Genomic DNA, 27,701 nt, shown 5'->3' with positions numbered 1-27,701 from the left:
TGATTTTAAATGAACAGGTGATGCACTTTTTGCAGTCGAAGAACTCTACCTATTTGTGATCTTTTGTGGGTACTCCATGCTTGTTCTTCCTTGGATGTAACTATTTCTTAGTTATAGATAATTACGAAGTTGATTTGATCTTAATTTTTCTACATCTTATTCCTGTTACCCCCTCATGATGATTTAAAAAAAAAATTTTTGTGTGACTTAAGGGCTCACGAAGCCCACTCATTGATGTTATTTGTTCTTTATCACAGGTTTTTCCGATAATTTTAAGGGCAATCAACAGACATGCCCCCAAGAGAGGGAAGAAAACTACTTCGCTGATACTGAGAATTCTCCATATATGCTGTCTGAAGATGACAGCACTTCACTGTCTGATCCAGATTACTGGAGTGAAACTCCCAATGGTTGGTGATTTTAGTTTTCATTTGATAGATTCCCCCGTTTCATAATTGACTCAGTTGTCTTTAAGGAAAAAAGTTGCTCTTGAGACCCAGAGAAAAATCACTTACATGGAAAAGGCAAGTGTTATGTGTTACTATGAGGGTTTATATTAACACTTTGTTAAAATGTCATCTGCAAACTTTTTCACACAAACATTTACATTCCAGCTGGGATGATTAGAGACAACTTCTTGTTTGAAAGACATATGCTGCCTTTGTTAGGATTGTTGATTTCCATAATTCCAACCTATTAGTTGAAATAAGGTGTTCCCTGCTGGTTTTATTTAAAAGCAGATCAGGTTTTTTTGTTACCGTAACAATATAACTTTGGCAAAAGCACATGATGATGTTTTACATAATAATAATAGGACGGAGTGGAGTCCAGTTCGTTCTGTAATCATACGAGTGATTAACAAAATTGGACGACCGTGAAGTGGGAGTCCAATTTGTTAATCACGATTTTTTAATCACTGGTGATGAACAAATCAGACTCCGGCTTCGCGGTCGTCCGATTTTGTCGGTCACTTGTATGATTACGGACAGAATTGGACGACACAAAATCCTGTTACCAATAAATCAAAAGTTTGACAAAATTTGAAGAAAAAAAATTATCATCGGTTATGCGTTTTCAGAAAAACAACAACAACAACAACAACAATCAACTCGGCGAAATGCGAGAAAAAAGCACGCGCACATGACGCGTTTTGTCCACTTACACAGGCATGAAGTGTCAACTGTCCCTTTAACTGTCCTATTACACTGTCCAACTAGAAGCATGACGTGTACAATGTCCTACATAGTGCTCTGTTTGGGTGGTGATGACCAATGACATTCGAGAATTTTGTTATAGTTTTGATTAATCATGTAATAAAGCGTTAAAAGTATTGTAGGAAAACGTACATAGCAGAGTTTTTCATTGGGTAATTGAGTAAGCACAGAAAATGCACATGGCAGCGATTTGCAATATGTAATAATCAGGTAACAAGGTAATAGCGCACATTGCAATGTTTAACATCGTGTATTAATAGGTAATGAAGTTGTGTCCTTGAGTTTATAGCTTGAAAATTCAGTTGATATTGACCCTGTGAGAGGAAAATTTGATCTTTCATTATGTAAAGTGTTGCAATGTTGCCTGAAGTCTTATTCCTCTCTAAAGAGAGATAGAGGTAGAGATATAGCACCACAATATTGAGTCTATTTTTGAGCATTTGTGGTGAAATGGTAAAGTGAGAGAACACCACTTCCCTCTAAGAAAGCGAGTATCCAAGTGTTCTTACTGTTTTCCTTTTGTTCTGTTAGAATTGCCATCCAAGTCAGGAGATGATGTAAAGGAAACTTGGAAGACAAGCACTGCCCCAGACGATTGCCCAGAAAAGAGTTTTTCACCTCCTCTGGAAGATAAACCAAGTGACACTACAAGGGAAGTGAAAGATAATAAAGAAGAGGATCTGTATCCAGAAATTGTTAAAGCTGCAGAAAGTATGGTTACAGGGAATCAATTTCGTCCAAACAACCCAACAGCTGGTCAAGCCAATGTTGTGTATCGAGATGGGCAGAACGTCTTGGAAAACAGGAGTTTGTCTTGTGCTGGGTTTTCACCATCATTACTTGATACAAGTAGCCTAGAAACTGCGAGCCAATTTCAGCAAGTCATTCCATCTGATGCATATGGTATGGATGAAGAGAAAAAAAATGGCACAGTGTTAAAGATTGAAACAGATCCTCGTCTAAACTCCGATGACGTCAGTGCAAGTGGTTTACCAGCAGTGACTTTAAGGTCTTCATGGGTTCTCTATTCTGAAGAAAGAACCTCCCATACTCTGTCAGCATCATGTGATGATACCCCAGTGCCTTGTCGTGATATTCCTGCCCTAAATGTAGAGAATGGAGAAAGTCAGTACCAGGATGATGCACTTTTTAAACCACCTTACATAAATGCTATACCAAAACCTTCAGAATCAATTATTTCTGTAACTTCAAACCAGCAATCAACAACACATCCTGGACCAATTACTCAAGAGGTAGCTCAATCTCCCCTAAGCAACCCTTTGTGGAACAGAGACAGCAAATTAAACATGGCCCCTCCACAGTGTAGTGATGAGGAAACACACTCAGGTCAGGAATGGGAAGAATCAGGTAAATATTCTGATGCAAATGAGAGTACAATTATTTTCATCTCTCCTTGCCGGAAAAATTCGTTTATATGCAGATAAAAATAATTATTCAGTGTTGAAAAATTCCTGTTGTAGGCCTTAAACCGAATTTTTTCATATTTATTTCAAGAATTGGTTACACAAAAATAGAAGAGTGTTATGGAACTACAGGTTATGGTTAGGAATTATGTGTTCATAGGCAATTGTACATTTATTTCTAATTGATATCAATCTGGGGTTATATTGGTAGAGATTTGGTTTTAAACTCTATTTTAAGTTATCAGAAACTTGTTTGAAGAAATACCAGTAGTGAGAGCTGTAGCATTAAATCAAAGAAGTGCAATAATTGAGAAAAGTGGTGTATTTTTTATTAGCTCACTTTCAAACTTAGTCAATGCAGCTTCCATGTCCTCCAAATACAATCCCATCCATTTATAAGCCATCCCTTAACTTCCCAGAAAGTTGGATCTAAGACTAGGATTATTCTAAAGCAGGAAAATCTTAAGAACCTGTTCCGTTATTAAAACCAACTCAGTATCTGCATAATGTCATTAACAAGGAAACTTAAGTGAACCATGATATTTTGCCTGCAATTATTGTAGGGGAAGGTCTCGCCAGTTGGTTTGATCTTTGTGAGAATGAAGATGCTGGAAAGAATGAGCATTCAAGATGGGAAATGTCATCTATGGAACCAAATAAGACTGATGGAGGTGTGGAGAGAGATGTCTTTGATTCAGAGGAAGGTTTAAACCAAGGACAGAGGCTCTTTTCTGAACAAGGGAACTCGCATATTCACCTACCATTACCAGATGATGCCTCTGTTCAGAGTCGTCGTCCTGAAGTGGAGAATAAAGAGAGCCAGGTGTGTTTGTTATGTATAGTTGGAAGTTAGATCGTTGAGGGCAGAATCTTTATTGTTCATTTGCAGAACTTTACACAATGTTTCACAAGGTGAGGTGAATGCATGTATAAACCAGCTCACGACTGTACACACGTGATTTTTTAATCAGTTATGAAGGATTTCAAACTGTGAACTTTAATCTTCGCAAGAGCTCAGTCTTCTTTCATTATTTCATTAGCTTCTAAGCGAAAACATGTTTCCTTTCTTTTGAGATTTTTTACCTTTGGTTAATATAACTTGTATGGTCATAAAACCTTGGTACAGATTTCTTTCAAAACATTTTAGTTGATGTTTTTCATGCAAGATGGCAATCTTGAAAACAGTGCCTGAACACGAATGGCAACAAAGTTCATAAAAATAGCAGCCACATTCACATTGCAAGTTTTAATCTTAATTGTTGAATAAAAGAAAAGTCGAGCCCAAAACTTAACATCTTTCTCAATCTATTTACACACACACTACGTTGCTGATCTAAGTAGTTTTCATTGAAACATGTATGACCTTAGTAGATACAGGATAAGTTCACCAATGCGTTCTCAGTAGTAGAGTGGCAGAGAGTCAGTTGACCATAATACCGCAAGGCCTGAGGTTTCATTCCTCATGGGAAAAACACAATTTTAGTTTTTGTCTGACTGCAAGCAGTCCCAACTTTTTGCCGAAGTCCGTCTCACGAGTTAAAAAGAAATCTGAATTGTGAATGAACACTTAGATTTAGCATTGCAAAAACTACTTTAAGTTCAGTTTTTATTTTTCAGCTCTAAGTCCTATCACGTTTAAAATTTTGGAATGGAAGTATCGTTAACTCTAAAGCTAATTTTGTCGCTCGAAAGTAATATGTTTGTTTTAACCCGAATCGAGTATTACTTAGATTATTTAGTTTTTATGTAAATATTTTAAGCGCCAAATAGTGTACTTCAATTGGACAGGAAGTAAAAAACTCGCGGCTTAACTGGACGGGATGGATAAAAAGAAAGGCAAACCTGGTCAGAAAATATTTGGAAATATATTTATTCTTCAATTCAACAATACTTTCAGGAAAAGAACACTTATATTTCGAATGATATTTACCGTTGAAAATTGCTCCCAGTTCAGGTTTCGTTTTCCAGCCATTATTCTTATCACGTTTAATAATCAAACTATCTTTGATTCCAAAACTAATTTTGTCGCTCGAAAAGTTAGATGCGTATTATTTCCGAAACGAGTATTATATAAGTTAAAAACAACGTCTCTCGATCGGACCGGAACTGAAAACTGTCTTAAAAGGTTTGAAACTCATGGTTAAGCAGGAAGGGACAGAAGCCACGTCTGTGGTGAGGGGGGCTCATTGTGTTGTTCCATTCTTAGTGCCCCTTCTAACCATTAAATTGAATTATTATCATATACATATTTGAGGAGTATAGTCGTCCGAAAAGCAGACTCAACCATTTACTACTGAACGAATTTAGGAGATCCTCGCAGCTAAGAACACTACTGAACTAGTAGTTGAAAATAGGACCTGAAAAAAATTCAGGTCCGTACGGGATTTGAACCCATGACCTCTGCAAAACCGGTGCAGCGAAGAGTTGGTAGAGCGCTGCACCGGTATTTACTACAGTACTTTCTCATCGTTTTTCTTTTCTATATTTTGAAGGACACTTTACTTTTTACGGCTGCAAGAAATGGTCACACTGATATTGTAAGGTTGCTCATAGAGAACGGAGCTGATGTCAACAAAGGATGGGTACGTTAAAGGGATAAATTGTATATGTTATAAAGAGTAAAGTCAGAGTCTGAGAGTGGGAGTTTAAATTTCTTTTAAATTTGTATCGGAATGTAGTCGTCTTAAAAGTAGATTTAACCATATATCCTTAGGGTGGTCATTTAAGAATAGAAAATGCGATTTATATATTACTATACTTTCTCATTGTTTTTCTTTTCTATATTTTGAAGGACACCCCACTCTGTGAGGCTGCAAGAAATGGTCACACTGATATTGTAAAGTTGCTCACAGAGAACGGAGCTGATGTCAACAAAAGAGGAGCGGTACGTTAGAAGGATAAATTGTATATGTTATAAAGAGTAAAGTCAGAGTCTGAGAGTCAGAGTTTAAATTTCATTTAAATTTGTATCAGAATGTAGTCGTCTTAAAAGCAGATTCAACCATATATCCTTAGGGTGGTCATTTAAGAATAGAAAATGCGGTTTAAATATTACTATACTTTCTCATTGTTTTTCTTTTCTATATTTTGAAGGACACCCCACTCTGTGAGGCTGCAACAAATGGTCACACTGATATCGTAAGGTTACTCATAGAGAACGGAGCTGATGTCAACAAAGGAGGGGTACGTTACAGGAATAAATTGTATATGTTATAAAGAGTAAAGTCAGAGTCTGAGAGTACGAGTTTAAATTTCTTTTAAATTTGTATCGGAATGTAGTCGTCTTAAAATCAGATTCAACCATATATCCTTAGGGTGGTCATTAAAGAAGAGAAAATGCGGTTTATATATTACTATACTTTCCCATTGTTTTTCTTTTCTATGTTTTGAAGGGACTGTCACTCTTGGAGGCTGTAAGAAATAATCGCACTGATATTGTAAGGTTGCTCATACAGAACGGAGCTGATGTCAAGAAAGGATGGGTACGTTAAAGGGATAAATTGTAAATGTTATAAAGAGTAAAGTCAGAGTCTGAGAGTAGGAGTTTAAATTTCTTTTAAATTTGTTTTGGAATGTAGTCGTCTTAAAATCAGATTCAACCATAAATCCTTAGGGTGGTCATTAAAGAAGAGAAAATGCGGTTTATGTATTACTGTACTTTCTCATTGTTTCTCTTCTCTACATTTTGAAGAACACTCCACTCTCTAAGGCTGCAACAAATGGTCATACTGATATTGTAAGGTTGCTCATACAGAACGGAGCTGATGTTAACAAAGGAGGGGCGGTACGTTAATAGGATAAATTGTATATGTTATAAAGAGTAAAGTCAGAGTCTGAGAGTAAGAGTTTAAATTTCTTTTAAATTTGTATCAGAATGTAGTCGTCTTAAAAGCAGATTCAACCATATATCCTTAGAGTGGTCATTTAAGAAGAGAAAATGCAGTTTATGTATTACTGTACTTTCTCACTGTTTCTCTTCTCTACATTTTGAAGAACACTCCACTCTCTGAGGCTGCAACAAATGGTCATACTGATATTGTAAGGTTGCTCATACAGAACGGAGCTGATGTTAACAAAGGAGGGGCGGTACGTTAATAGGATAAATTGTATATGTTATAAAGAGTAAAGTCAGAGCCTGAGAGTAAGAGTTTAAATTTCTTTTAAATTTGTATCAGAATGTAGTCGTCTTAAAATCAGATTCAACCATAAATCCTTAGGGTGGTCATTAAAGAAGAGAAAATGCGGTTTATACATTACTATACTTTCTCATTGTTTTTCTTTTCTAGTTTTTTAGGGGCACTCCGCTCTCTGAGGCTGCAAGAAATGGTCACACTGATATTGTAAAGTTGCTTACAGAGAACGGAGCTGATGTCAACAAAATAGGAGCGGTAGGTTAGAAGGATAAATTGTATACGTTATAAAGAGTAAAGTCAGAGCCTGAGAGTAGGAGTTTAAATTTCATTTAAATTTGTATCAGAATGTAGTTATCTTAAAAGCAGATTCAACCATAAATCCTTAGGGTAGTCATTAAAGAAGAGAAAATGCGGTTTATACATTACTATACTTTCTCATTGTTTTTCTTTTCTAGTTTTGTAGGGGAACTCCGCTCTCTGAGGCAGCAAGAAATGGTCACACTGATATTGTAAAGTTGCTCACAGAGAACAGAGCTGATGTCAACAAAAGAGGAGCGGTACGTTAGAAGGATAAATAGTATACGTTATAAAGAGTAAAGTCAGAGTCTGAGAGTAAGAGTTTAAATTTCATTTAAATTTGTATCAGAATGTAGTCGTCTTAAAAGCAGATTTAACCATATATCCTTAGGGTGGTCATTTAAGAATACAAAATGCGGTATAATATATTACTATACTTTCTCATTGTTTTTCTTTTCTATATTTTGAAGGACACCCCACTCTGTGAGGCTGCAAAAAATGGTCACACTGATATCGTAAGGTTGCTCATAGAGAACGGAGCTGATGTGAACGAAGGAGAACGGGTGCGTTTGAAGGATAAATTGTATTTGTTATAAAGAGTAAAGTCAGAGTCTGAGAGTACGAGTTTAAATTTCATTTAAATTTGTATCAGAATGTAGTCGTCTTAAAAGCAGATTTAATCATATATCCTTAGGGTGGTCATTTAAGAATACAAAATGCAGTATAATATATTACTATACTTTCTCATTGTTTTTCTTTTCTATATTTTGAAGGACACCCCACTCTGTGAGGCTGCAAAAAATGGTCACACTGATATCGTAAGGTTGCTCATAGAGAACGGAGCTGATGTGAACGAAGGAGGATTGGTACGTTAGAAGGATAAATTGTATATGTTATAAAGAGTAAAGTCAGAGTCTGAGAGTACGAGTTTAAATTTGATATAAATTTGTATCAGAATGTAGTCGTCTTAAAAGCAGATTCAACCATATATCCTTAGGGTGGTCATTTAAGAAGAGAAAATGCAGTTTATGTATTACTGTACTTTCTCATTGTTTCTCTTCTCTATATTTTGAAGAACACTCCACTCTCTAAGGCTGCAAGAAATGGTCACACTGATATTGTAAGGTTGCTCATACAGAACGGAGCTGATGTCAGCAAAGGAGGGGTACGTTAAAGGGAAAAATTGTATATGTTATAAAGAGTAAAGTCAGAGTCTGAGAGTAAGAGTTTAAATTTCTTTTAAATTTGTATCAGAATGTAGTCGTCTTAAAAGCAGATTCAACCATATATCCTTAGGGTGATCATTTAAGAAGAGAAAATGCAGTTTATGTATTACTGTACTTTCTCATTGTTTCTCTTCTCTACATTTTGAAGAACACTCCACTCTCTGAGGCTGCAACAAATGGTCATACTGATATTGTAAGGTTGCTCATACAGAACGGAGCTGATGTTAACAAAGGAGGGGCGGTACGTTAATAGGATAAATTGTATATGTTATAAAGAGTAAAGTCAGAGTCTGAGAGTAAGGGTTTTAATTTCTTTTAAATTTGTATCAGAATGTAGTCGTCTTAAAATCAGATTCAACCATAAATCCTTAGGGTGGTCATTAAAGAAGAGAAAATGCGGTTTATACATTACTATACTTTCTCATTGTTTTTCTTTTCTAGTTTTTTAGGGACACTCCCCTCTTTGAGGCTGCAAGAAATTGTCACACTGATATTGTAAAGTTGCTCACAGAGAACGGAGCTGATGTCAACAAAAGTGTAGCGGTACGTTAGAAGGATAAATTGTATACGTTATAAAGAGTAAAGTCAGAGTCTGAGAGTCAGAGTTTAAATTTCATTTAAATTTGTATCAGAACGTAGTCGTATTAAAAGCAGATTTAACCATATATTCTTGGGGTGGTCATTTAAGAATAGAAAATGCGGTTTATATATTACTATACTTTCTCATTGTTTTTCTTTTCTATATTTTGAAGAACACCCCACTCTGTGTGGCTGCAAAAAATGGTCACACTGATATCGTAAGGTTGCTCATAGAGAACGGAGCTGATGTGAACGAAGGAGAACGGGTGCGTTTGAAGGATAAATTGTATTTGTTATAAAGAATAAAGTCAGAGTCTGAGAGTACGAGTTTAAATTTCATTTAAATTTGTATCAGAATGTAGTCGTCTTAAAAGCAGATTTAATCATATATCCTTAGGGTGGTCATTTAAGAATACAAAATGCGGTATAATATATTACTATACTTTCTCATTGTTTTTCTTTTCTATATTTTGAAGAACACCCCACTCTGTGTGGCTGCAGAAAATGGTCACACTGATATCGTAAGGTTGCTCATAGAGAACGGAGCTGATGTGAACGAAGGAGAACGGGTGCGTTTAAAGGATAAATTGTATTTGTTATAAAGAATAAAGTCAGAGTCTGAGAGTACGAGTTGAAATTTCATATAAATTTGTATCAGAATGTAGTCGTCTTAAAAGCAGATTCAACCATATATCGTTAGGGTGGTTATTTAAGAAGAGAAAATGCAGTTTATGTATTACTGTACTTTCTCATTGTTTCTCTTCTCTATATTTTGAAGAACACTCAACTCTCTAAGGCTGCAAGAAATGGTCACACTGATATTGTAAGGTTGCTCATACAGAACGGAGCTGATGTCAACAAAGGAGGGGTACGTTAAAGGGATAAATTGTATATGTTATAAAGAGTAAAGTCAGAGTCTGAGAGTAAGAGTTTAAATTTCTTTTAAATTTGTATCAGAATGTAGTCGTCTTAAAAGCAGATTCAACCATATATCCTTAGAGTGGTCATTTAAGAAGAGAAAATGCAGTTTATGTATTACTGTACTTTCTCATTGTTTCTCTTCTCTACATTTTGAAGAACACTCCACTCTCTGAGGCTGCAACAAATGGTCATACTGATATTGTAAGGTTGCTCATACAAAACAGAGCTGATGTTAACAAAGGAGGGGCGGTACGTTAATAGGATAAATTGTATATGTTATAAAGAGTAAAGTCAGAGCCTGAGAGTCAGAGTTTAAATTTCTTTTAAATTTGTATCAGAATGTAGTCGTCTTAAAATCAGATTCAACCATAAATCCTTAGGGTGGTCATTAAAGAAGAGAAAATGCGGTTTATACATTACTATACTTTCTCATTGTTTTTCTTTTCTAGTTTTTTAGGGGCACTCCCCTCTCTAAGGCTGCAGGAAATGGTCACACTGATATTGTAAAGTTGCTCACAGAGAACGGAGCTGATGTCAACAAAAGAGTAGCGGTACGTTAGAAGGATAAATTGTATACGTTATAAAGAGTAAAGTCAGAGTCTGAGAGTCAGAGTTTAAATTTCATTTAAATTTGTATCAGAACGTAGTCGTATTAAAAGCAGATTTAACCATATATTCTTGGGGTGGTCATTTAAGAATAGAAAATGCGGTTTATATATTACTATACTTTCTCATTGTTTTTCTTTTCTATATTTTAAAGTTCACCCCACTCTGTGAGGCTGCAAAAAATGGTCACACTGATATCGTAAGGTTGCTCATAGAGAACGGAGCTGATGTGAACGAAGGAGAACGGGTGCGTTTGAAGGATAAATTGTATTTGTTATAAAGAATAAAGTCAGAGTCTGAGAGTACGAGTTTAAATTTCATTTAAATTTGTATCCGAATGTAGTCGTCTTAAAAGCAGATTTAATCATATATCCTTAGGGTGGTCATTTAAGAATACAAAATGCAGTATAATATATTACTATACTTTCTCATTGTTTTTTTTCTATATTTTGAAGGACACCCCACTCTTTGAGGCTGCAAAAAATGGTCACACTGATATCGTAAGGTTGCTCATAGAGAACGGAGCTGATGTCAACAAAGGAGAATGGGTAAGTTAGAAGGATAAATTGTATATGTTATAAAGAGTAAAGTCAGAGTCTGAGAGTAAGAGTATAAATTTCATTTAAATTTGTATCAGAATGTAGTCGTCTTAAAAGCAGATTTAATCATATATCCTTAGGGTGGTCATTTAAGAAGAGAAAATGCAGTTTATGTATTACTGTACTTTCTCATTGTTTCTCTTCTCTATATTTTGAAGGACACTCCACTCTCTCAGGCTGCAACAAATGGTCACACTGATATTGTAAGGTTGCTCATACAGAACGGAGCTGATGTCAACAAAGGATGGGTACGTTAAAGGGATAAATTGTATATGTTATAAGGAGTAAAGTCAGAGTCTGAGAGTACGAGTTTAAATTTCATTTAAATTTGTAGCAGAATGTGGTCGTCTTTCAAGCAGATTGAACCATATATCCTTAGGGTGGTCATTTAAGAATAGAAAAGTGGTTTATATATTACTATACTTTCTCATTGTTTTTCTTTTCTATATTTTGAAGAACACTCCACTCTCTCAGGCTGCAGAAAATGGTCACACTGATGTTGTAAAGTTGCTTACAGAGAACGGAGCTGATGTCAACAAAAGAGGAGCGGTACGTTAGAAGGATAAATTGTATACGTTATAAAGAGTAAAGTCAGAGTCAAATGCGGTTTATACATTACTATACTTTCTCATTGTTTTTCTTTTCTAGTTTTGTAGGGGCACTCCGCTCTATGAGGCTGCAAGAAACGGTCACACTGATATTGTAAAGTTGCTCACAGAGAACGGAGCTGACGTCAACAAAAGAGGAGCGGTACGTTAGAAGGATAAATAGTATACGTTATAAAGAGTAAAGTCAGAGTCTGAGAGTACGAGTTTAAATTTCATTTAAATTTGTATCAGAATGTAGTTGTTTTAAAAGCAGATTTAACCATATATCCTTAGGGTGGTCATTTAAGAATAGAAAATGCGGTTTATATATTACTATACTTTCTCATTGTTTTTCTTTTCTATATTTTGAAGGACACCCCACTCTGTGAGGCTGCAAAAAATGGTCACACTGATATCGTAAGGTTGCTCACAGAGAACGGAGCTGATGTGAACGAAGGAAAACAGGTACGTTTGAAGGATAAATTGTATATGTTATAAAGAGTAAAGTCAGAGTCTGAGAGTAAGAGTTTAAATTTCATATAAATTTGTGTCAGAACGTAGTCGCATTAAAAGCAGACTTAGCCATATATTCTTGGGGTGGTCATTTAAGAATAGAAAATGCGGTTTATATATTACTATACTTTCTCATTTTTTTTCTTTTCTATATTTTGAAGGACACCCCACTCTGTAAGGCTGCAACAAATGGTCACATTGATATCGTAAGGTTGTTCATAGAGAACGGAGCTGATGTGAACGAAGGAGAACGGGTACGTTTGAAGGATAAATTGTATATGTTATAAAGAGTAAAGTCAGAGTCTGAGAGTAAGAGTTTAAATTTCATATTAATTTGTATCAGAATGTAGTTATCTTAAAAGCAAATTCAACCATATATTCTTGGGGTGGTCATTTAAGAATAGAAAATGCGGTTTATATATTACTATACTTTCTCATTTTTTTTCTTTTCTATATTTTGAAGGACACCCCACTCTGTAAGGCTGCAACAAATGGTCACATTGATATCGTAAGGTTGCTCATAGAGAACGGAGCTGATGTGAACGAAGTAGAACGGGTACGTTTGAAGGATAAATTGTATATGTTATAAAGAGTAAAGTCAGAGTCTGAGAGTCAGAGTTTAAATTTCATATTAATTTGTATCAGAATGTAGTCGTCTTAAAAGCAGATTTAACCAATATCCTTAGGGTGGTCATTTAAGAACAGAAAATGCGGTTTATATATTACTATACTTTCTCATTGTTTTTCTTTTCTAGTTTTGTAGGGGCACTCCGCTCTATGAGGCTGCAAGAAACGGTCACACTGATATGGTAATGTTGCTCATAAAGAACGGAACTGATGTGAAAGAAGGAGAACGGGTACGTTTGAAGGATAAATTGTATATGTTATAAAGAGTAAAGTCAGAGTCTGAGAGTAAGAGTTCAAATTTCATTTAAATTTGTATCAGAATGTAGTTGTCTTTAAAGCAGATTCAACCATATGTCCTTAGGGTGGTCAATAAAGAAGAGAAAATGCGGTTTATGTATTACTATACTTTCTCGTTGTTTTCTTTTCTATATTTTTAAGGACGCTTCACTCTTTGAGGCTGCAAGAAATTTTCACAGTGATATTGTAAGGTTTCTTAAAGAAAACGGAGCTGATATCAACAAAAGAGGATGGGTACGTTAGAAGGATAACTTGTATATGTTATAAAGAGTAAAGTCAGAGTCTGAGAGTCAGAGTTTAAATTTGGTCTTTAAAGTAGGTTCAATCATTTATCCTTAGGGTGGTCATTAAAGAAGAGAAAATGCTGTGTATATATTACTGTTCTCTCCATTTGTCATTTTGTTTTTCTATCCAGTTTTTTTAAAAGGTGAAGGATTTCGTAACATATGTCTCTTTTTAACAATAGCTTTAGGAAATGAACACATATTTAGCATTGTAAACCTCCTCTAAGTTCAGTTTTCATTCTTCAGCTTTAATTTGTTTCACGTTTGAAATTTGGGAATCAAACTATCCTTAACTCTAAAGCTAATTTGTCGCTTGAAAAGTTACTCGTCCGTTTCTTTTCAAATCGAGTATCACTTAAATTATTTGATATTAATTTAAATGTTTTAAGTGCTCAATAGTGTACGCCAGTTAGACCGGAAATGAAAAAGTCGCGGTTTAACTGGACGGGAAATTTGCATCGACAGGAGCCATGAATAAAAAGAAAGGCAAACCTGGTCACAAAATATTTTGAGACCACAGTTTTCTCTAAAGAAGGGCTAAAACTCGTGAATTTCTTGATTTTTAGATGCTTCGAAAAAATTCATTATGACTAAATCTTTGTTTGCTGGACCTTACGGCCAGATAATTGTGTGGTAATGCGTTGAAAATTTGTGAAAAGAGAAGGATGTGTGGCTACAAACCTTCTAGAATACAGTTGGCTGAAGCCGGGGTAGACTTCCTGATTTAAATTCACATTATTTGTAGCCCTTACAGGAAAATGGTTGAGCTTTAAATATCTCTGTCTCGTTCTGTTGTCATTATTTTGAGAATCATTACTTTCTAGCTTAAGTAGTAGCTCTTCAAATCCTCTCCTTCTCTCTTCAGAAACTGCCATTGCAAGGCTACATTAATTTTAGCTTCTTGAGTGAGGCTGTTCAGTGAACTCATGAGTGCTTTTTGTGTGGGATTTCCCACACTTAGTTAACGCCCGCGAAATTTATTTCTTTATTTATTTGTCCACGAGAGAGAAGTGCTTGTCACGTGGTTTCTATTTGCGTTCAGTGAGCCGTGAAGACTGGATTCCAGTCAGCGTTTTTTCATAGTGTATTGTACGGCGGCCATTTCTCTTCTCAGTCGTTGGGTTTTGGAGAACTTATTCGAAATTTCATGTTTGTTTCTTGGGGATTTTTGTTTCCAAGGTAAGGATAAGTCATTTCATATTTTCACGGGTTCTTTGCGTGCTTTAACTTTTCAATTTTGTTGTGGGAGCTTCACGATTAAGCTCTCACGAAAGGCGATTACGTTTGTACACCTGGTTTGTGTTCTTTCTTTCATAATCTGAGGCGTTTGTTTCGTTATTTCTTCAGGTGTCTATAACAAAAGATTTTTTCACGTAAGTCAACACGCTGAAACGCGGCTTGTGTTCAGTGCAGGTTGCACAGGAGCTTTTACGCTTTCACAAGCCAACATTTATCGGCTTGGACCTTCGGTGCGGGTTGTGTCAGATTGAAAGGAGTCATTGTACTCTCGCAAGCCAACATTTGTCGGCTTGAATGTATTTGTGCGGGTTGCGCTTCAAAGAGTCTCAGGGTGTCTCAAAGTGTCTCACTAGTGTCTCAAAATGTCTCACGAGTGTCTCAAAGTGTCACAAACTGAAAGAAACTATTGTTTGCCTTGAACTGTCAAGAGTGTTATCTATTTTAATAAACTGAGTTTCTAGTTAGTTGGATTGTTGTTGTTGCTCGCTCAAGCACACAAGTAAATATGGGGATCTCCATTGACCAATTCCGTTCAAGGATTGGATCTCATGAAGATTTACATCCTGATTTTAGTGAAAACTATGACCTCTTTGATGATCTCAACATTTCATCAACATCGCTGAATAATGAACCACTGATATTGAATGAATTACCTGATTTTGATTTTCATCAAATGGTCCAGACACCCGATAAAGAGCAAAAAGAATTTTTTTAACACATTTTACATCAGATTAAAACCTCAGAAACCCCTTTCTACTGCTTCCTCAGTGGAGGGGCTGGTGTTGGCAAATCGCATTTAACAAAAGCTTTGTATCAGACAGTGCTTAAGTATTATAACACTAGAGCTGGTGATGATTTTCATCAGATCATAGTTATACTATTAGCTCCAACTGGTAAAGCTTAAGGGTGACACTCTTCATAGCACTCTGGCCATTCCTGCTAATCAATCACTTAGAAATTACAAACAGCTTGATTCAAGTAGACTAAACACTTTGAGAAGTCAATTTATTTTTGTTGATGAAATCTCAATGGTAGGAAATGATATGTTTGCAATACAGCTAAACAATAGGCTTAAAGATATAAAAGGCTGTAGAGAGGATTTTGGAGGTGTGAGCATAATTGCTATTGGTGACTTATTCCAATTAGAATCTGTTATGGATGCTTATATTTTCAAAGACCTCAAAAATGTAGATTTATGCTGTTCTTTCTCCCAGTTTATGGCATAAACACTTTAAAATGTTTGAACTTAATGAAATCATGGGTCAAAGAGACAGCAAATTGTTTGTAGAATTACTTAATAGGTTGCGTAAAGGTAAACACACAGTAGCTGACATTGCAAAACTTAAAGAGAGCTATACAAGAAGACATCAACAACCCAATAGATGCAGCTCACCTATTTATACAGAATGCTAAAGTAGATGAATTTAAACAAAGGGCCCATAATGCAGCCACAGGAAACAAATTCACAATAAATGCTCAAGATAGTGTTATTGGAGCTATCTCTCCAGAGCTAAGAAACAAAATACTAAGACAAATACCCAATGATCCAAGAAAAACAAAACAGTTAGCCTCAACCCTTTGTCTTGCTGAGGGTGAAAGAACACACCTTGTCATGAATGTACGAACCGAAGATGGCATGACAAATGGTGCTGGAAATGTTGTTAAACTAGTTCAGTTACATCAACAAACCAAACCATCTGGTATTGTATGGGTACAATTTGACCACTCAGATGTAGGTCAGAAAACAAGGAATGAAGAAAGACATTTGTATGTACATTGAATTGAACACATGGACCCCAGTAAACCCTGTGACTACACAGTTTGCGGTAGGTGGAAACAGAACAGCACAAGTTGTTAGAAAACAATTTCCACTGCGTCCCGCAGCAGCAAAAACAATTCACAGGTCACAAGGTGATACTGACAGTAGAATTGTTGTGGATTTTAGTACCAGAAATACTATTCCACACATACATTATATGGGACTCGGTAGAGTGACTGCTATAGAAGGCCTATATATTTCTGATTTGTGTGAAAGCAAGATTGCTGTTAATCCAGATGGATAGATTAAGAACAACTGCAAAACTTAAGCTTGCACCTCCCTGTCCATGACATAACATTTTCCCTTCTTAAACTGTGTTATCTTAATGTAAGGTCTCTTTACAAACACATAGAAGATATACGTAAAGACTTAATTTATCTAAGTGCTGATATCAATATTTTCAAAGAAAGAAGATTTAATTCTCAAGATAATAATGACATGTATGACATTGCTGGTTATGTTCTCTTCCGTAATGATAACCTTAATTCCAGCAATGGATCAAGGTCTTATGGTGGTACAGCTGTGTACAGTAAAATCCCATACTTACCTGGATACCCCTATTGTTACAATATACATGGTGTTGAAATAACAGTAATTAAGTTAGCAAGGTTTGAGGATTGGACAATCATAGGGATATATCACTCCCCAAACGTGCCTGTAAGACAACTTTATGAAGCAATAACTGAGGTATTAAATAACATTTCACCAGACAACAATATCATTACTAGAGACTTTGATATAAATTGGCTTGTTGAAACAGACAGAAGACCTTTGTATAATTTACTAGTGAGGGATAACCACTACAAACAGTTCATATCAACTTATACAACTGACAACAACACAGTAATTGATCATATATATACAAATATATCTAACATTGATATACAAGCAGGTGTTTTAGAAACACATTTCACAGATCATAAAGCTGTTTGGGCCTCATTTCATGGTGTCCTATAACAAATTACTTTATCATGATGTACATTGTTTTTAAGTTAAGAGAGCAACAAAAGAAAGCAGTAAATAGTTATGAAAAGAGTTGTTTCTCTTTTTTCAGAGGAATTTGTAATGAGAAACTTGCAAAACTATTAATAAGGAAATGCTGCTTATTCATTTGGTACCAGAACAGGCCTTTTAAAATTAAGTTTGAAGTCATCTTTCTAAGAGTTGTCCAGCAACAACCATTTACAAAAGACAAAAATAAACTACATAACACACAGTCCTGAAATTTCAAGGCAGCTCCTTTAGCATCTTGGCTAATTTCTAACTGCAACCTTTATTGACAACCCTGCATTAAACAATTATTCCACAGTGAAGTCTGCAACCCCTCCTGAAATACTCCAGGATACCAAAAAAACAATAACAAGCAAACAAACATATTAGTGAAGTGAGTAAACAACCACATGCGTGACTTTCACGTAATATAAAATTCGTGATTGCAGCATTCCCACGTGCGTAAAGTGCTTGTAACTTACGGGAAACACACGCATGTTACACCAAAAAAACCCGCGTGTAGTACAAGAGGCCGATTACTCGCAATTTCTCGTAGTTTTGAATTTCCCTTTTGTTTTTCAGAACACCCATATACCTGTACTTTTTTACACCGATGCGATAAAAATTAATTGGAAAAACATTCCTTGAAATAGGAAGTCGTCCTGTATTTTCAGCGAAAAAGATTGTCAAGTGATCAAAATAACACCGGCCAGATTATAGTCACGTGCTCGGCAACGACTTGTGGAAAGCGATCATCTTTCATTCTTACCATCAAAACAGTCACGCTTGCATAGAAGAATAACAAAACGAAACGATTACAACGGAAAGACCCAAATTGGCGTAGAAAGAAATAATGCTGCAAATTACCATTTTTTTTATGTCGTGTATATGTTTCCGTGGGAATTTCTGTGTCAACAGCTTGCTGTCACTCACAAACTCTTCGTGATTCTCGCTGGTCCTCGTTATGTTCAGCGCATGGACGATTCGAAGACGCTTCAAATTTGGTTTTTAAGTTGATCATAGCACTAATCTGAAACATTTGAAGTCCATTTCAATATAGTAAATGTCGAAACAGGCGTGTAAAGACAATAAATATCGCAACGATCAGTGCAATCATAATAGCGCCACGACTTTGGACTTACTTCTTCGGAAGGATAGATGTCGAGTTCGAAGCCGACTAATTACGACTAATTACGAAGAGTCCACGCTAATTTGCATATCGCAGAGCGCCCACAAGAACTCGTTTCTACGCTATCGTGTATCCACGAGTTAAAAAGTAGTAGCAGAAATGTTTTCAATTTTTTTTCAATGACTGTTACGAAAATATTTACTGCTCCAAGTATTTAAGTATTTAAACAAATAAATAGCCTAAGCCACCAAGAGGTAATTTATTTGTTGAAGACGATTACCAAACGTTCAAAAACACGCCAAAAAGCTTCCAGGGAGGGAAGGAAAGGCATATTGCTTGATGAAAGGAAAAGTTAATACCCCAGATCCCTCCTGTGAATCTGTATTTGTTCAAATAATTCCCACACAAAAATTACTATTCAGACTGTTGATTCCAGGCCTAATATCACCCCTGTAGTACAGTTGACTCACAGTGAGCGACAGGTTTGCTTCCGCTCAAAAACCCCTTCCAAACACTTTGTCAATAAAATCCCACACAAGTACGCATTGCGGACCTATTTTTAATTACTTTCTTAGCGGAATATTAACATCGAGCCCCCTGAAGAGCGCCTGCGTATAAAGCTCGTAGCTGGTGCCAGGGTATGTTTGGTTGCTCTTCTGAAGAAGTTTAAAGGGCATGTAAACCCAAAAATACATGTTTTTCTTATACTATGTAAAAAGTGGCGTAGAAAACGAATTTGAAATTAGTTTTGTCCAATTCGACTTATTTTAGGAGAAAATCGGCATTTTCAACTGAAATTCCATTTCCGGTAAAAACAATAGCGAGAAGTCGTGACGTAAGCGGTGGAACCAAAATATTGCGCAACACATATTCCCCAGTAGAACTGGTGTGGGAGTTCGTGTAAGTAGGGGTAATTCCGAAGATGTTTTTTTCAGAAGATAGCGACTCGAATGCCTTAAGCTTAGTAAATGACAGCGCTGGGGATAATCCAGAATCTTCAGGAGAGTCTGGGCCACGTCCTTAACAATATGAGCCGCGTAGGGTTCACCGAAGCGATCCGCACGAAGACAGTACAGAACATGTCAACAGCGATGCGACCGTCTCGGAAACTCAGACTGGTATTTAATTTACTTTATGATTTATTTGTATTTAACATGAAAATGCAATAAAGCGAGGGTACAATCTAAAGGAATGCAACAGAATTTTTTTAAACTTGAGCTTCTGAGAGTGTTTTATATAAAATTATATGGCAAAATGGCCTGAAACCCAGATAAGTTGTATCACTGAGCATCCAGGTTTTCAGTCAATTTGCCTTGATTTCTGGGTGCTGGAGACGGCCAATTACGCGTACAGGCAGCAGCAAAGCACAGATAATCACACCGGAAACGACTAAGCTAAATATTTTCTGTTTCATCTGTTTTGTTACATTTTGAGATCGATTTACTTAAGTTGTTTCTGCCATTGATTTAATAATACAGTACTACAGCTAGTTGTTTTTCGCTTCTTTCCTGGCAGGAAATTTCGCTAAATTGCCTACAGATAGCTTGTTCGTTGGTGTTGGGGATATCTCGGCAAACACTTTAGGGTCGCTGTGCTATCTTGTGCGGTAAACAATATCCTTCATCTCAGAAGCATTTCCATCGATAAAAAAGTTGTATCATGTACATTTCCTTGTGTGGCCTTCATAATTATCCAACCCTGTTTGTGTTTGCTTCGATTTGAAATATTGAAATGATAGTTTTGCAAGTTGAAATCAGGATCTTTTAAGTTGTACTCAAAATGATGAATTTTGTCCTACTGACCTTTGAATGTATTTTCACTGCTGTGAAAACCGTGACACAAATTCTTCTGCTGCTTCTCTGCAGGGTTTCTCAAAGGAAGCACCAAGTGGGGCTGGCATGGATTTTCTTATAGAACATAAGGGTTGATTATGGGATCCTGTATAGAATTCTTTGTATCGAACCGACAAAATTCCAGATCACGTTATTACACACTGATATCAACGAATTCTCTTTCTTTTATACTTGTTTCGAATTCAGGCGAAGGTTCAGACATGTCAGTGTCTTTTACGGGCTCAGCGCTGGCTCCCGAACAACAGGCTTCCCTATAATCTTTCATTAGATGAGAAAAAAGATGTTTTTAGAGAACCAATAGCTTTTGTTGTTTAATTAACGAAACGTTTTCATGTAAATCGATTTTGTACTTTCTCTGTTGACCTCTAACTTTTGAAGAGCTCAACTTCTTTCTCAGTTCGGTCGGCCACTTTCGAATCCTCGTCGTCTGCCGACTGTATGGGTCGTTTTTATACTTCCGAATAATTTGCTTCTGGCGAGGCCTGAATCGTCGGTACAGCATCAGGAAGAAAAATGACTGCTACAAACAACAGAACGTTCGAACGGCTCAACGAAATCGGCTATTTTCACTTGAACAAATTTCACAAATTGTCGCTTCAAATTTGCGTCATTTGGAAATATTTGCATTGTATGCCCAGTTTTGTTTGAATCATTACAAAACTGGACGACACAACGGTTTACCATTACGAAAAAATTGAATATATTGAAGCAAAATGTAAGTAAAAAAATTATCATGACGAGATCAGCAAACAACGGCTGTAGAAAAGACTCCATCGTGCCTCACGCGATTATAAAACGAGACTTTGGAGGGTCCACCCGTGACGTCACAGGAAAGATGGCGCCATTCAAGATGGCGAATGTTTCGAATTTGGAAGAGCTTTTACAAAGTGAAAATGGACTTTTGAGAAAAAACGAATGGTACCTTTGGTGTACTTGATATATTTACCAAACATCTATGTGAAAAGAAAATGAACGTTTTTTGGGTTTACATGCCCTTTAATTTTGTAGTAGAAAATTCTGCATTGGTTAATGACCACCCTACTTTTACATAAACAGATACGTCAAATGGTATATTTCAGGAAACGAACTCCACGTTATGTGCATTTTATAAACACTCCTGTATCAGTATGAACTTAGTCAGCTGAACTTCCTTGTTATTCTTCGTTACATCTCAGATGTGATAATAGGAATGTTTTCTCGCTTCATTCCTCTGGCTGAATTTAAAACGCTTTATTAATTTAAAAGCATTCATTCTTGTGCAGCATGTCAATTGGTTCGTTCCTACTTGTGCTTTGTTCCAAAAGATTAACTTTAGCAGGCTGAAAAACAGAGATAGCTCCAGTTAGCATCTCAGTAGTCCAGAACCCTAAATCCTCGAATCTGATTGGCTAATTCCGCGCGCTCCAGTGGTCCCAATTTTCCCATTCGGACCCAGGTGCATTTTGCACCTTTCCATCGATTTACGAGAGAGGCTTAACGACGTAAATATTGTTGCAAGTGACTTTAAATTATAGATTCAGACAACGAAGGCTGTTAAGCAACGAAAGGAAAACCTACTTCAAGGCAAAGAAAACTATCCTGGAACACGAACTGCCGCAGAAATGTCAACATATTTCGGGTTCTTTTCGCAAGGATTTCGTCAAGTTTCAGGAAAAAAAAAAGTTATTCACCAGCCTAGGTCGGTCTGTATTAGAAAAAACTGTGTGCTCTGTCTTGAGTACCACCCTTGGGCACAGTTTTTCCTAATACGGACCTTCCGGTTGATTAATAACATTTATTGGTTTATCTGATGTGTGTTAAACATTTGGTGTCAGTGTTTATTTGCAGCTCTAAGCTTAGTCATATTACTGAGAGTGTAAAGCAACAACTTACATTCTAATAACAATAATGATGGGTAACTTTCAGTGCATGGACTGATTGTTGTATTATTTGACGTACTTTCAGTTAACTAAAGTACCATATGATAGAGATTACATTGTACCGAAATGTTTGGACGAAACGAAGGACATACAGGTATGTTTGGAAGTTATAAAGAAAAAGAAAATAAAAATAAAAACGCTATTCACCAGCCTAGGTCGGTCTGTATTGGAAAAAACTGTGTGCTCTGTCTTGAGTACCACCCTTGGGCACAGTTTTTCCTAACACGGACCTTCCGGTTGATTAATAACATTTATTCGTTTACCTGATGTGTGTTAAACATTTGGTGTCAGTGTTTATTTGCAGCTCTAAACTTAGTCATAGTACTGAGAGTGTAAAGCAACAACTTGCATTTTTATAACAATAATGATGTGTAGCTTTCAGAGCATGGACTGATTGTTGTATTATTTGACGTACTTTCAGGTTATTAAAGTACCATTTGAAAGAGAGTACGATGTACAGGTATGTTTGGAAGTTATAACGGTATATTTCTGAAAACATTTTCATAAATAATTTCAAAAATCAGTTGTAGGAGCGGAGTAATGTGTGAACCCTCACTTTGAATTTATCTACATTTACACTTCTTGAATGATGTGTAGTGATTGAATGATAAAGATATTGATGACGTGTTAGAAATACTTGCTGTGTAACAAAACACCTAGTGGTTTACCTGCAGCCCAACTTTAACTGAGAGACGGTATCACAAGTTAAGTTCATGTCTGGCAGCTTGTACTTGACTGAAAAAAGAAGACGAAGAAGATCAAACTGGAAAAACACTTTGAACTAGAAAACATTCTGCAAATATGTGTTGTAAGGGTGACAAATTGGTGGTAATAACGAAGTTCAAAAATTTTGAGCTCGGTAGTGAAAGAGGGAAATAATTTTTTTCGTCGTGGACGTGGAACTTCGAAAAATAAAGGAAAAATTCAGAAGGTAGATTCCTCATGGAAACTTAAAAATAAATAGTTAGGTCAGAGTTTGAAAGTGAAATATTTTATAGCTTTTGAACAAAACGTTGAAAGAAGTTGTAAGCTCTTTCCGTTTCTTTCAGGAGAGAAGTTGATAACCCAAACAGAGATGACTTGTCCGAGAGACATCGTTGAAAAAGGCGAATGTGGAAGAGACTTGATGACAGATGTTGAGCTTGGCCTCAGCTGTTTACATCTCAGCCCAGAATGTGAACAGTTTTATCCTTGCATTATGGATGAATCGCCTGGTGATTCACGCCTGTAAAAATGCTCATTGACAATTTTTTGTGCGGGGTTGTGTAGGAAAAAACCGATCATCAGTGAACAAAGCAGTTATGATGTGAAAACTTGCATATTACTTATTTTTTTTTTTTAGATTAGTGAGTCGGTTATTTTGTTTTTATGGCTGATTTCTTTGTAAAGCAGAAAGCATACCGCAGAGGATTGCTAAAACTGTCTGAATGATTCTAATTTTGAAAATTCATGCACTAACTCAAAAGTTTTTGAAAGTTATTAGAATTTTAAAGCAAAACAAACTAATAACTGAGACCGGCAGACGCCAAGGTCACTTTTCGACACTTTAGTGCCCTGGGGCTTTATTGTTGTATTCTGTTTTTTTCGGTTTTTTTTTTCCTTTTTTGTGCCGATCAGATTTCAAGAGAAAGAAGAAATATTTTCTGCGCAAAATATCTCTGTTGTTTGGGGATGGCAACTCAGCCAGTAATGTTATGAACTGCGCTTGCGACATAAATCTGCGCGGTAAAAAAACTCGGCACCTAACTGTAACTCGAACATTTTTATTAAATCTTTTTTGGCGACCAAAGCAAAGGTTTGCATTTAGCAGGCTGTACAGAGAAATACGGTCCGATCAATAGACCAATAATGGCACACGTACTGACTAAGAGATATAATAATGTGTAGTTATTTCTTGCTGTGAGAAGTAGTTTTAACTTTCAAGTCCGTTTTAAAACATGCAAGATTTTCAGGATTTTTCTCCTGTAATTTTGTTTATTATGATATTTAACAAGTTATTTAATAAATTAATTCTTAGTGAGGAAGCTGTTCTTAAATTTTTTCTGGATCGAAAGAGCCGTTCTCTCAGAATAGAAACATTGGGCCCGGAATAAGAAAATTAACTTTTTGCACTGGTTTTGCTGTATTCCGAGTGAAACTAGAGAATTAGCAGGAGAGCAAGACTGGGACGATTATGAATTCCAAGTCTTCATTGAAGGATAGAACGCCAAACACTGACGAATGGGTATCTCGGGGGGGGGGGGGTTTATTACGTTTGCTTTGTCGGGAGTCGAATTTAAGCGGGTGTCACTTTTCTAGTCTAACTCTTCTTTTCAGTGTAAAACTGATCTTTTTGTAGAAGGATTATTAATTAAAAAGTACACGGGTGCGTGAATTGGAGTAAGGTTTATAAAGATTTCAATCAGGTCGGAAAGTGACATTTAATATGAGGCCATCAATTCGAAGCTTCAACATCCCTCGAGGCCAGCCCTCAGATATTTGACTGTCGTCCGTGCCCCGGGGGTTGGGAATTTGAACCTCGTCTCAATGGGGTAGGAAAGCTGAACCAGGAGAATACACAATGAGTTTGAGGTAGAGTCCGATTCGTGAGCAAATGGCTTAGAATTCAATTTTCACATTAAAAAATGATACGTACCAGCGAAAAACCAAACAGCGGCACCAAAAAACTATTATGTGATTTACTAGATTCTACAACATTCGTTGATCACAAAAAGAATCGTTCAATAAAGACTTGTATACTAGTGGGGTGTTTGAACACAAATTTTTCCCGGGGGTGGGGGGCGGGAATTTGAACGAACTGATCTTCAAAATTTTAAATGCCCGCGGGGAGTTGCCGAGGGGGATGTTGAAGTTTCGAATTGATCGACCTATCACTGGTTGAGCGCGCACTCTGTCGTTAATAAAGAAATGATTCAAATGAAACAGAGCAGTGATTCTTTCCTTATACTTTAAATCTGAAAAAAAAAACATTCCCTGCACTGTTTAACGTGATTGTTACTAAGAACTATTCACTCTGCGCGCGTTATTCGAATATGTTGTCAGAATCTTAAGAGACTTTTCACTTCACTTACATAACAGCACTGCGTGTTAGTTTTAGAAAATCCTTTCTAACGTATTTTAGTGACATCATTTGACGTCAACACGGCGTGTTTGCAGAGGAACTATGTATGTTTGAACAAGTTATTTTAACGCTTTTTGCGCGGTTTGAGTATCCGTGACGAATAAATATGACAAGCTTCGTGACAGAAAAAAGAAAAAGTTTTTCAAATCGACGTAGACTAGTGACCTTTTCTTAACCAACATGCATTATCAAATAATTTCTCGGTAGCTGAATCTTGAGAGCTACAAATTAGTTCTTCAGCGTTTTAAGTGTTTTAACAATAAACTTAGGATATCACCGGGGCAACAAAGGTCTTATGAAAACCTTTGGGTGTTTATGAATATATCATGTTCGTCATTTGCCAGTGTGTAGTGAACTCAAAATTGTTAGTTATTCGAATCCGGTTTCTAGTATGGATTGTAGAAAAGTCCTCTAGTGTTGGAAAACCACGAACTCTTCAGCAAGAAATAACACATGGAAATTTTACATTCGAAATATAATTTAGCCGAGTATTGCGACTGCAGTGACAAGAATATTGGATGTGTTTTCTCGAAATACTTTTGCTCCGGCGAATGTTACTGAGAGGTAAGTCCATATTGTAAATCGTTCAAACGCTCCTCTCGACAAGTTTCGAAAGAAGTTGATTTCCGCTTCTTCATTTTTTATCGTGCTCATGTCCTGACCTTCAAACCCAAGTATATTGATGTTATTGCGTGTCAGCAGTCATGGCGCTTTGAGGTTTTTAGGCACACGTGTAAATATTAGTAAAGGCTAATGTATTGTGGCCTTTCATTTGTTTTTAAATAACTAGAGATTAACGCAAGTCGACTTAATGATAAAGTTTATTTTAAAATGAAAGTTGTTCTATCAATCGGGCCTTTTTTGTATTTTTTGAAATTGTTCTTTTTCCCACGCTTGCAATATTTGCGTCAAGCGTGACCGTGCTTTAATTGGTGCAAAATTGACGCAAGGAAATCTGTTAGATTTTATGCTAGGAGTAAAAAGTTTAATGTGATAGATTTGTGGCATAAAAGGTTCGCCAAGTTGGTTGCAATCATCTTCTCAAGGTCGACTACAGTAAATATCAGAGCGCTCAAGTCTCAAGCATTGAGCATGAAACACTTAAAAGAATTTTGAAATCTTACGTTCTCACGCTAAAACTATTATTTCTCACATATCTGAGCTTTCTGATCTATATTTAATTTTTGACTTTGCCATAGCAAATTGCTGCTTTACGTAAGTACCCATAAAATCAATTCTTGCTCAGAATAAAGGAATGCACGTCTTTACTACTTCAATTACCTATAATTTTGCGGGGAACCATGCTACCTCCCCCACTACCACCCAGGGAGGTGATGCCTACGGTGTCATGATTTAAGGCTATGCGGTCAGCAAATCCACCGGTGAGCTCTGACAATTTGGCATGTTGAACTTAATTTTCCGCGAGTTTGAAATTATTCAGAGTTACAAGTTTGCATGCGAACCGGCAGGTAATGGTCGGTTTCAAGTCTGGAAAGTGTCAGAGGTAAAGGCGGATTTTAAATTCATGTATTATAAAAAAAAGTCCAAAATTGCATTTTATAAAATTCTGTTACCGTAACTTTGTTGCAGTTATATGTGAAGTGGGGTGGGGGGTGGGGGGAGGGAGAGAAAGGCGTTTATTCTTACAGAACACGAGAAACCATGCCTCTAAGCGAAGCCTCAGGAATTGTGTTCCTGCTAAGACTGGTCAACTGTTGCGAAAAGCTTCTAAAGAAACTGCAGCAAAAAGCACCGGATTGACTTGACTAATCAACACAGATAACTTGAAGCAATAAACGTCCTGTAAAAAATTTGTTGACCTGAGGTTCTACACTTTGAAAAGATCTGTACTCACTTGTAATCTCTTGTATTATGGTTATACTTTCTCGACCTAGTTTGGCCCCGCAAACGAAAAATCAATTGCGCGTCAGTCAAAACTTACCTCACCATTTCTGCGGAAGGTTAATCATGAGCATAGCTTGTGCGCTGTGGCGTGGCTCATGACGAACAACACAAACATATGGCTGGCGAAATCTGCTTCCATTGTTTCAAGCGGCATTTATAGGGAACCCATCTCAAATGAAAAGGTACTCATGCATCTCGGCCGAGGAAGGCCTGGGCATAAGATTAATTCATGGAAGGAAATACCTATTGGTCAAATAAATTAGTTTTATTTTTCACAGTTGAGAGGGACATGGCAATTTGAGGAAAATATATCTTTTCTATAAACAATAGTGAATGAAATAAAATAGAAAAGTACACTTTACAAGCCTGACAAGCCTCCTTTGTTTCGCATATAAATCAAAGCTGGTAAAATTTTCGGA

At 36.5% G+C, this 27,701-nt stretch overlaps 3 protein-coding genes and 2 long non-coding RNA genes across 5 annotated transcripts in view; 4 read left to right on the top strand and 1 right to left on the bottom strand.

Annotated features, from left to right (window-relative positions):
* The window catches only part of LOC113670142 (uncharacterized), a 43,318-nt gene extending 19,831 nt beyond the window's left edge, over nucleotides 1-23,487 (top strand). Inside the window, exons 17-46 of the mRNA XM_089214603.1 lie at nucleotides 258-410; nucleotides 1,746-2,582; nucleotides 3,202-3,461; nucleotides 5,131-5,220; nucleotides 5,430-5,522; nucleotides 5,732-5,821; nucleotides 6,031-6,120; nucleotides 6,330-6,422; nucleotides 6,632-6,724; nucleotides 6,925-7,026; nucleotides 7,227-7,328; nucleotides 7,539-7,631; nucleotides 8,144-8,233; nucleotides 8,443-8,535; nucleotides 9,951-10,043; nucleotides 10,244-10,345; nucleotides 10,555-10,647; nucleotides 10,856-10,948; nucleotides 11,158-11,247; nucleotides 11,456-11,548; nucleotides 11,648-11,749; nucleotides 11,959-12,051; nucleotides 12,261-12,353; nucleotides 12,563-12,655; nucleotides 12,855-12,956; nucleotides 13,165-13,257; nucleotides 19,060-19,122; nucleotides 22,678-22,716; nucleotides 23,070-23,115; nucleotides 23,306-23,487. Of these exons, the coding sequence (XP_089070729.1) occupies nucleotides 258-410; nucleotides 1,746-2,582; nucleotides 3,202-3,461; nucleotides 5,131-5,220; nucleotides 5,430-5,522; nucleotides 5,732-5,821; nucleotides 6,031-6,120; nucleotides 6,330-6,422; nucleotides 6,632-6,724; nucleotides 6,925-7,026; nucleotides 7,227-7,328; nucleotides 7,539-7,631; nucleotides 8,144-8,233; nucleotides 8,443-8,535; nucleotides 9,951-10,043; nucleotides 10,244-10,345; nucleotides 10,555-10,647; nucleotides 10,856-10,948; nucleotides 11,158-11,247; nucleotides 11,456-11,548; nucleotides 11,648-11,749; nucleotides 11,959-12,051; nucleotides 12,261-12,353; nucleotides 12,563-12,655; nucleotides 12,855-12,956; nucleotides 13,165-13,257; nucleotides 19,060-19,122; nucleotides 22,678-22,716; nucleotides 23,070-23,115; nucleotides 23,306-23,487 (3,749 nt within the window). The remainder of the gene's footprint in view (nucleotides 1-257; nucleotides 411-1,745; nucleotides 2,583-3,201; nucleotides 3,462-5,130; nucleotides 5,221-5,429; nucleotides 5,523-5,731; nucleotides 5,822-6,030; nucleotides 6,121-6,329; nucleotides 6,423-6,631; nucleotides 6,725-6,924; nucleotides 7,027-7,226; nucleotides 7,329-7,538; nucleotides 7,632-8,143; nucleotides 8,234-8,442; nucleotides 8,536-9,950; nucleotides 10,044-10,243; nucleotides 10,346-10,554; nucleotides 10,648-10,855; nucleotides 10,949-11,157; nucleotides 11,248-11,455; nucleotides 11,549-11,647; nucleotides 11,750-11,958; nucleotides 12,052-12,260; nucleotides 12,354-12,562; nucleotides 12,656-12,854; nucleotides 12,957-13,164; nucleotides 13,258-19,059; nucleotides 19,123-22,677; nucleotides 22,717-23,069; nucleotides 23,116-23,305) is intronic.
* LOC149041080 (uncharacterized) overlaps nucleotides 1-27,701 on the bottom strand; it is a 321,438-nt gene that overhangs the window by 22,311 nt on the left and 271,426 nt on the right. The gene's annotated exons all lie outside the window — the stretch shown is intronic.
* Nucleotides 14,344-15,010, top strand: LOC149041089 (uncharacterized). The gene is made up of 2 exons (XR_016189114.1): nucleotides 14,344-14,486; nucleotides 14,655-15,010. It is a non-coding gene; the product is annotated as an uncharacterized LOC149041089 (long non-coding RNA).
* LOC149041088 (uncharacterized) lies at nucleotides 19,364-20,672 on the top strand. Its single transcript, XR_016189117.1, has 3 exons — nucleotides 19,364-19,602; nucleotides 20,000-20,090; nucleotides 20,350-20,672. It is a non-coding gene; the product is annotated as an uncharacterized LOC149041088 (long non-coding RNA).
* Nucleotides 25,697-27,701, top strand: part of LOC113675028 (pleckstrin homology domain-containing family G member 5) — a 33,444-nt gene continuing 31,439 nt past the window's right edge. Inside the window, exon 1 of the mRNA XM_089214351.1 lies at nucleotides 25,697-25,941. Within this exon, the coding sequence (XP_089070477.1) occupies nucleotides 25,896-25,941 (46 nt within the window). The 5' untranslated portion in view covers nucleotides 25,697-25,895. The remainder of the gene's footprint in view (nucleotides 25,942-27,701) is intronic.

Source organism: Pocillopora damicornis, chromosome 8 (genome assembly GCF_964200805.1).
Source record: "Pocillopora damicornis chromosome 8, jaPocDami1.2, whole genome shotgun sequence".
Lineage (NCBI taxonomy): Eukaryota > Metazoa > Cnidaria > Anthozoa > Scleractinia > Pocilloporidae > Pocillopora > Pocillopora damicornis.
This window is presented reverse-complemented; position numbering and strand designations above follow the sequence as displayed.